The 9876-nt window shown below is 34.9% G+C and overlaps 1 protein-coding gene across 1 annotated transcript; it reads left to right on the top strand.

The window, feature by feature from the left end:
* Positions 1–5078: 5078 nt before the first annotated feature.
* IGIP (IgA inducing protein) lies at positions 5079–9521 on the top strand. The gene has a single exon (XM_004280286.4). It carries the CDS (start codon positions 9185–9187, stop codon positions 9344–9346), a length of 162 nt encoding a protein of 53 aa, XP_004280334.1. The 5' UTR covers positions 5079–9184; the 3' UTR covers positions 9347–9521.
* Positions 9522–9876: the final 355 nt, after the last annotated feature.

Raw genomic sequence — 9876 nt, 5'->3', positions numbered from 1 at the left:
TATCAGTTGTACTCACTGTTTTCATTTCTTATACTTATTAATATAGGAATGCTGTGCTTTTTCTGCAGGAAAACAACTAAATTTGGGTGGAAGGGAGGGGAAAAGATAAGTCTGTTGATAATGAGAATCTGGGTGGGTACCATGGCCCAAATACTTTATGTAATCTTTAAGTCAGTTAAGATTTGGTATATTGAAAAAGATGTATAGGTCACTTTTTTCTACTTTTTTTTCTTATGAAATGATGTTTGTGGGGGTTGTCTCATTCATTTTTTCTGTGCTTTAACATTTTGCATTTGGCAATGTTGAAACTTTCTAAACTAACACATTTTTCTTTTATGATATTTTGGATTATCTGCCGGCCATGGTTGACCCCACCATGGGCATGATTATTTTTATCTCCCACACATGGTTCACCCTCTCTTCAATATTCCCATTCATTTTTTTCATGTTACACATACACACATTTCCATATGATTTCAGAACGGAGATTTCTGAAATTGTTCTGGTGGCTTTCATAGCTCCACGATTTGTTTTGTTATACATGTGAACATACTTTTAAGATTTTTTCCCCCATAAAAAATGAGATACCAAATCTGATGACTTTTTTCATTTTCAATATCAGAATGAGATCCGGCTTTCTATGTAAAAGGATGCTAAAACAAGAGAATCTTTAGCAACTTAGGTTTGGAAAAATTGGTGATAACTCTGAGTATAACATTTATAGTTGATGATCCCTAAATCTGAATATCTTAATGATATATATATATATACACACTTCCCCATGAGAGTGGAATGAATAGGAAAGAGAATTTATTAGAATTCCTTAAGTGAATAAATTCACTAAAGTTATTTGTGCAAAGTTGTCGTTGAAGTTTATCCACTTTTAAGTCATATAATATTTCTGTTTATTTTCATTGAAAATTAACCAAATTTAGGCCATTCATAGTGAAATTAATGTAAAGCTTAAGCATTCACCTCTATTAAAATTACTGTTTTCACTCAGCAACATTAATTACCATGAAGAATTTGCAATAAATTTTTAAGAAAAGCTGATTTTAATATTTGAAGAGTTATTTGATCCTAAAACAAAACCTGAATTTAAGGCCTAGGCCATTTGATAGACTCTTTTTGAGCAGAAATTTCATTATTATGGGCTAAATGAAGATCATCTAAACTAACATTAGCATGGGTCAGGTAGAATTTCATAATGCAAGACAACCAGGTGAAAAGTGAAATACATGATTGGTTTCAAGCCAACAGTTTGTCATCTTTCAGCTGCTAAACTGACTACCAGATTTTGATGTTGAATGGTCCTAGGCAATATATGCCTTTAGGAAAGTTGAGTATGGCAAACGTCACTTGTTAGAAACATTTTTCTTGAAAAGAATTTCATAGCTATTCATTTATTTTTATTTTGTCCCCATATTGTGTTTGGCATTTCCTTCCTCCCTACCTTCCTCCTTCCCTCCCTCCCTTCCTCCCTCCCTCCCTTCCTTCCTCCCTTTCTTTCTTTTTTTCCTGATGTGCTTTGCTTTTATGGAAAATTGTCTTGTTTGATAGGTAGAAACATGGTGGTGAGCCTCTGTGTAAAATAAGGTTACTTCTTATGGACCAGAAATATTTTACTCATTTTGGAATTATAACATTTTTGCATTTTCATGAATACATACTTTGTTTTGGTGATTATTAGTAATTTGCTTGTTAATTAAATTTTTGTAGTATTTCCTGGAGAAAATTTAAGCTAAAGAGTCTAATTTTCTTGATTTAGGGTACACTTTAATAAGTCTAGAAGCCTCCAAGTTCAAGGACCAAACCTTTATAATCTAGAATTTTGAGAAACGTGGAAATACTCTTGTTAGCATGTGTTTTGCTCTAAACTGGATTAACGCAGAAGGATCCTAGGAGGACTTAAGATGTTCTTATTATGAAGTGGCAGTCAAATTTATGGAACAGGTGACTTATGTATTCACATTGACCAGCTCAGTGATGGCCATCCACTGATGAATTAATAGACATATGTTGGGGAATGGGTCAAGCTCCCTTTGAGCTGGAATGGGTGGGCAGTTTCCAGTGCAGGTAGTTGTTGGTGACATTTGAGCTACTTCCCTACCATAAACACTGGAATTTTCTTTTTCCCATCCTCCTTTTCCCCTGTTTTTGTCTCCTTTATCCTTCTCCTTGCCATAGGCCTACCAGTGGCACTCCAGTTTACCTCCTTAGGAAGGAAGTAAAGAAATTGCTGACTCCTGCCTTAGAAAAGAACATAGCTAACTGATCCCAGAAAGATTTCTGCATTATGAGGTAATTGGGCAGTTTTTTCTGACTGCTGTTTTCCCCATAGTCTTAAGTTGGCAGTTTGAAGAGCATTGAAATTGTTAAGAAATTTGTGAATTTAAGAAAGTAAGAAGTATGTGTATTTTGGGTAAGTTCCTGGAAGCTGAGACTTACTGGTTTGGAAATTGGAGAGCAGAAAGAGGAGAGCTGTTTAATGTGTTTATGAATGGAGAGTGAGAGGTATACAAGGGAATGGTTTCAAGGTAAAGTGGAAGAAATTTTTACTGGAGGTAGGAAAAGACACTGAGATGGAGTCTTAAATGAGAGTTTGTTTGCTAAGGACAATGAAGTTGATGTTCACTAAGGAAGTTTCAGTAAAATCAGAAAATGGGTCCCTTGTTGGTTATGGGAAAGCTATTGGTCTGTAACTAGATGTTATAGTGATGATGCAATATACAAATCTGTTTTCAGGTGTAGGATGTTTGCTTTTCTGGACAAATTAAATAGCACAATTGTGGAATGGCAACTTTCCTGGTCAAGGCAAGTTGCTGCTGGAGACTTATTTTGAGGGGAAGAAATAAGAAAGTTTCAAACTTTTTCACCGTTACCATTTTTAAACTATCAGAAATATGTATCTTACATTCTCCTGGGTTCATGTTACAATGTAGTTTACCTTTGCTTTTCAAAATGTTCTTTAGATCAAATTATTTGATTTTATAGTCCACAAAGATCCATATTATGCCTTGCATTTATAGAACCTTGAGCCTTTGTTCCACATGAATTTCTAGAAGAGGACAATAAACCGGGTAAAAACACTGAATTGCAATTTTAGGCATCCTTTCTATTTCTTTTATATTTACAATCCTAGCAACCATTTAACATTGTAGACCTTATGAGATCCTCAATAATACTATATTTCTGAAATTAGACAACACACACCCCTCCCCCCCCCAACTCAAGTTTCTGTTTGTTCTCCCACTTTCTGTGTTACTTTAAAATTGTAGAATTCTCAAGAGTTCGTTGGTGGCAAGTGTTAATAATATAGTTTAGTACATCTTGGAAGTTCTTACGTCCTTTGTAGGGTGAAGTGATTGTGTTTAGATTTCTGTTCCCAGTATCCCAGGAGCATTGTAAATTATTTAAGATAAAGAGTTGCTATCATACTTGTTTTTAAAGTTATATAATTCAAGTATATTTGGATTAACTCTGTTTTCTAGTTTAGTATGGACTTATTCTCAGTGATTTTGACAGATTACTTTCAAGTTTCATTTTACCCAAATCTGTATACGTTAGTGATAAAACCTCTTTAAAGATAACTAAAAAAAAGAGGTTCTGATTTTGTATTTGGAATGTAGTGGGTTTTTTTTTACAAATGTCAAATACATTAATAATAGAAGAATTATTTTTATTTTAACTTATTTTGTAGAGTTGGCACTTATTATGGTTTTCACATAGTATTGTGTGTCAGATTTTAAATTATTATAGTTACATACTATAACTTAAGTCAGTGTAGAGCCTTCTTAAATAACCCCTCCCTTAGGAATTGTTTAAAAAGAAGTGAATTCCCAAACCTGTGTCAAGAACCAGTGATTTAAATGACTGTGAGACAAGTCTTTGAAAGGCTTCCTTGAGTCTAGTCAATGGAGATAAATGATAGCCCATTTCCATGCTGCATACAGTTGTTAGGGTTTATAAAGTTGTCAATATGTAAAAGTGCAAAAGCAGGAAAGACTGTAAAGTTGCCTATAAAATTTCTAGTTTTCATTATTTGCACTATTTATCTTTGCACTTGATTTTTTGAAAATTAAGACTAGTCACTTTCACTTTTGTTTCTAGTCTTTTCTAATTTCTTACAGAATTATGTTTTCAATATCCCTCCCAAAGCAAAACTTATATGCAATTAAATATTCTTTATAAGTCCAAGAAAATATTTCTTAGTGTTAGCTATGTAGAACAAAAATTTGTTTTGATAAAATTTTTAATATGGGCCTTTATTTGCCAATAAAATCCTTTGTAACTGTGAGTTTTATTAGACTATTTGAATAGACAAACTGAAAGCTTAGGATAGAAAAAAAATTATATATATATATATACATGTGTATATATATATATATATATATACACACACACACACACACACACATATGAAGTGGTGTCTTTGAGATCCAGTTTCCAGCCTGAAATGGCCTGATTTTGGAGTGTTGATTTGTTTTCACTGAAGTCAATGAGATTTGAGTCTAGCTGGGTATTGGCTTTAAAAGCTGAAAGTGAAGTGGGTGGCAAGTGGCAGCTCCCTCTTTCATGTAGTTTTCCATAATACTCATGGAGTTTCCTCATGGTCTATGTGATATAACTGGTATCGAAATAATTATATTAAATGAATATTCCTTTTTGGAATTCAAGGTTGACTCACTTTTTGAGGAGGGGAGGGTGGCAGGGGATAAGAGACTTTATTTTAACTAGAGGCATTATTATAACCTCAAGATGTGCTCTAGAAAGAATAGGAGAACAAAAAGTGTACCTGTGAACATATTTTTTGTCTTAGTGAGATTGCGCGACACAGTTAGTGTTCGGAATTGCAAAAAAAAAAAAATTGACAGTTTTGTCAATAGAACAGAAATGTGTTTTGGCTAAAATTATATTTTGTAAGTTATTTAATTACTTCGTTTTATATTCCCTTTCCCATAGCCTTTTAGGCACTTCATACTTAAAACCAACAAGTGAGAGGCCTCTTTTCAGATCTGGTTTATTTTTGGAATGCCTGAGTGTGTTTCTGGATGGGTGGGGGGGGTGGGGGGGGCGGTGCGGCGGGGCTGGTGTTTTAATTCTTGACATGCTCGTCTCAGCATGTTTTGCTATTCATTCTGGATCTTAAGTTTGCAAATTCTGCTGAAAATTCAGTGATGTATTTGAAATGAGAAACTTCTCTGTGACATAGTGTGAATGTTTGTGGCTGGACTCTATTGTGGAAACTTGTGGCTTTGTTTTTAATTGAGGTAGAAAGTTAAACTTCCGTTGTTCAGATTTTAGGTTTATCTAGTGGAATTGTGCCCGGTAGTTATCTAAATATGGACCAATTTTGGGAAATGAAGGTTGACAAATGTGTATTTGACTCTAGATAATCCTTTATTCAAAATCATAAAGGCTTACATCATTAGAGTTGTCTTAGGTTTTATGTTGTCTTGGGTTAAATGTGGATGATGATCAGCATTATATCTATGAACTTCCTTTGGGAAAAGAGAAAAATTCAGTCTCCAAACCTTTTCTTGGAGACTAAATTTACCATATATGGATAATGAAAAAATTTTAGAAAGTGGCTTTGATTATTTTTAAATGGAATTTAATCAGCTTAGTTATTTTTCCTAGTTTGAAGCACTTATTTCCCAAATGTGAATAAAGGGAAAAGATCAACAATTTGGCCCCCCCCTTTTTTGAGGCCATTTTTAGTTTTCTGCCCCCATTTCCCAATCCTGTTATAAAATGAATTACGGGTATCCCTCTAAGTCCCTATAACCCCTTTTGGGGGTCACAGATACCTTTGATAATCTGACAAAAGTGATGGACCCTCTCCCCAGAAAGAAAATACAACATATACAGATAATTTTGCATACAACCTCAGGGGCATCACACATCTTCTGAAACCCAAGTTAAGGATCTCTAAGTAAACTCTGTAGAGAAAATTTTAATGCAATTAATTGATAAAATTAAGAACTAAGTATTGGCATAAAACATTTCAGATTGGAATTATCGTTAGATGATGGCCCCTACTAGCAAAATGTGACATTCCAACCAGCTTTGTTAGACATTATAACATCCAGATAGAAGGAAAAAAGAAGCAAAGTTCTGAGAGCTATTTTTAAGGAGTCAGGGCATCTCTAGACATGGGAGCCACTCCTGGTTCAAGGCAGGGGTCAGGGTGCCTGACAGCTTCTAGCAGGGTAGAGTTTGATAAACCACAATGCTCAGGATGCCAAGGGGTTAGCCATTATCTTAACCCCTTTCTCACCAAAAGATTTTAGTTTTGTGTATTGGGAAACAAGACGTCACTAGGGAAGAAAAAGATTTGCCTTACAACTTTGCTGGAACACATCAGTTTGGTGACGTATGGGACACCGGTATCATTTTTGAGAAGGTGCATAAAACCAAAGTAAATTATTCTCTATGTAGAACATTATTTACTAGTAACATTTGTTTGGATGTATTAGCTTTGACAATTTTTACCAGTAAATATTGGTTTTATTTAAAACTGGGAATCCAGTTTATAAATAAGATAGTTGATATATCTGTCCTTTCCCCCATGTAAAGAATAGTTTAAAGGTTTATGCTTACTTTTTATTTTTCTCTCTTGATGCCATGGAGTGGGGTGGGGGCGGGGGAGATCTTTGAGTCAACAACCGACAAAATATCTTTTCAAATTTAAAAATTGAGAAAGCAGCACCTTATTTAAGTCTAACTGTATACCATTTTAGTGCATGTATTAGTTTTAATAATGATTTTTTGGTGCATGCCTTTGGGCTTATTCAAAAGTGTACAATAGGAAAGTATACGTATTTCCTTTCTTAGAAAGGAGATGTTTTTCTACTTTGCAACATGTGATTACAAAAATCTTCCTCTGTGGGAAGATTAACCATGTATTGAACTACTGAAAAGTATATATTTTTAGATATACAGAAAGCATCTACATGGAGCAGCATTCAGACCTATATAGAAGTCATAGCATTCTATATAGGACCAAAAAGGAAATAACATTAAACACTTAAACAGACTTTGTTGGGTAGAAATACCTTTAGATCTTGCATTGACTTCCAAAAAGAAAATGCCACAGAAGTTTGCTGAAAACTTTTGTTGTTTGAATTTTCTCTGTCAGTGTATTTAGCCCAAATAGAACAGCTTTGGGTTAACACATACGTAAGAATCAAAAAAACAAAGCTAACTAAATAAATCAGTCTGGTTTGCCAATCCAGCTTGACTGAAATAAGTAAACTAATCACTTGCAACATGAAAAACTGTTCAACTCCTCTAAGGTTTTGACAAAATAACCTTGGCTGATGTGGGAAGACTCCCACTTTGATTTCTGACCTGACAGTGAAGATTCATGCTTGACATGATTTCATACCTGACAGTGTCTGTTTAAGGAGCTGTGGTACAGTCTGCTAATTCAATCCCAGATACCTGTTGATTACCTGTGAGATCTAGAGTCCAAAGTAGCCAGCAGCTGTATCCCTGAGTGCTCTGTGCCCATCAGATCTCTTAAAGTAAGCAGGGTTGGGGCAGGTCACAGCTCTGATGAGTGACCTCAGGTGCTGTGGACAGCCCCAGATTTAAGACTTGTATCTGCTTTCTTGGGAGTCATCACTGAACTAATGTCCCACATGGTGTTACTTACTGTAGATGCTCTCTCTTGGAGGAGGCCCAGAGCACACATCCTAATTGCTTGTGGTACTCAGAGAGGGGGTGCTAACTCTGATGCCCTGGCCAAATTCCAGTTTAGGGATGTGGGTCTTCTTGCTATTCTAATCGGAAACATGCATCGCTTCCCATTTTCCCTGTTGATCTCAGCGCAAACTGCACTAGTATATTTCTTTGCCCCGACCCCAAGTCTCTAAGATGCTGGTGTGTATTATATAGGCCAAGTTCATGCCTTATCCTAATGCTGGAAAGTTGAGGAATGAGTGAGCTTGGTGTCACAGTGCCCTGTAGTTGGAAGGTAAACTCTTGTGGTGTTTTAGGGATGAAGCTGGCCCTCTTCTTAGCATAAGTTGGGGAATGTGCACTGGCCGGAGGCTTCCAGCCATGAGGTGTGAACTGAAACCTATTTTCCCTCTTTTCTTATAGCATGTTGAGAAAATCTGTTGGGTTTTTAGCAGTCAGGGAAGGCCGGAGTTCTGCAGCTTTAATCTGGGTAACTGAGGCTAGTTTGAGCAAGTCTTTGGTTAATTAACTAGGTTCTCAGATGCCACAGACTCCGTGAAAAGTCACCATTATTTTCAATGGTTGTGATAGAATTTCCCCCAGTAGCCATTATTTTAAGATTATATTGCAGAGTTGCTTTATTTGAGCTTTTCGTGTATACACAATCCCAAACTGGAAGAAATAATAATTAAAAAAAGGAATCCTGCTGTGAAAGGTATATATTACTCTAGATTTTTCTTACTGTAAATATTGTAAGATTGTAATACTGTCGATATTTTATTAACCAACAAATGTTAATCTATGTGAATTCAGACTTATTTTAAATGTGCTTCTTATTTACTGTGTGTGGTCCCTGTTGCTGACAGTATTAAGTTATATTCTGATGTAAGATTAACTTTATTAAAGAATGTAAACATTGTTTCCTTATGGGAAAACAAATAAAGTATAAAGAAGACAATTCTTTTCATTAAAATATACTGTGTATTTACACTTGCTAGACCCAGCACCACTTATAAATTTAGTACACTGTTCAAAATTTTAGTTAACACAGCTGACATGGATGTGCTCTGTTTGAAAGTCTAAGAGTAGGTATTGTTGGAATATAAACAGTTTGTATTTGTCTGCTGTGAATCATAATCTTGAAATTTCTAATCGAGTTTGTAAAATTTTTATAGTAAAACATTTTAACGACAATTTAAAAATTTATCTTCTCTAAAGAATGGTCAAAACAATATCCTTTCAGAAATAGAATCGTTCTTTAATATCTTTCCAAAATGATTTTGGTTAAATGGACCAGATGTATGTTAGTTAAAATTTAAGACAAAGTTGTAATATTCTTTGAGTTTACAAGTTAATCCTTATTGGAGATGTGCCAATTATACAGTAGAATATCATTAATTTGCACTGTTTGGGGACCCCATTAAGAATGCTGAATTTTTCCAACTAAGAAGTAAGCAAATGCAATTTAAAAAGTAAATTTGAGCATTCTGTATTAAATATGTGCAGTTATTATCACATGAAGAAGCTCAGTGTGTCGGGCTGTAATATAACCATACTTGCTGTCATGTTCTCCCATCTCAGTGCTGGGAACTCACCATGTGGAAACCAAGCAAATGTGTTGTGCATCAGCCGGCTTGAGTTTGTTCAATATCAAAGCTGAAACTAGCGAGGTCTGCTGTACTGCTTATTGAAGTATTGTGATTCTTTTAGGCATTGATTCTTACAAAATATATACTGTAACAGTATACTTTGTACAGATTTAAATTTTATTTGAAAAAAATGAAATAAAGTAGGCAAAAAAATAAAGATGTTTATTTTTCATGTGACTATATAAACAGATCAGTCTTTTGTTTCAGTGCCTTTGGTGGGGGTGGTTATGGTTGCTCTTGGAATTTTTTGGGGGGAGGGGGGGATAGAAGCCATTTTAAGGATTCAGCAGCAGGTATACTTGCCTAATCATTAACTTGCTATAAGGATTAAGTGGGCTGTCTCACACTGGAAAACTATTTTCTATTTTATTTTAAAACAAATTTAATTTTAGAGATTTTATGTGAATGGCTTCCCTATCTTGCTTCTTGAGTCAGTTTTTTAAATTCTCTGGTGGCGTGACGGTTAACCAAGCTATCACAATTGAAGAGAAAGAGAAACTTTTGCCATAGATCATGTCCCTTTTCCATAGAAGGCTTTTTG

This window comes from Orcinus orca, chromosome 3 (assembly GCF_937001465.1).
Source record: "Orcinus orca chromosome 3, mOrcOrc1.1, whole genome shotgun sequence".
In the NCBI taxonomy this organism is placed as follows: domain Eukaryota; kingdom Metazoa; phylum Chordata; class Mammalia; order Artiodactyla; family Delphinidae; genus Orcinus; species Orcinus orca.
This window is presented reverse-complemented; position numbering and strand designations above follow the sequence as displayed.

Excerpts from the sequence above, each read along its gene's own strand:
- IGIP (XM_004280286.4), top strand. The coding sequence starts at position 9,185 with ATGTGCAGTTATTATCACATGAAGAAGCTCAGTGTGTCGGGCTGTAAT.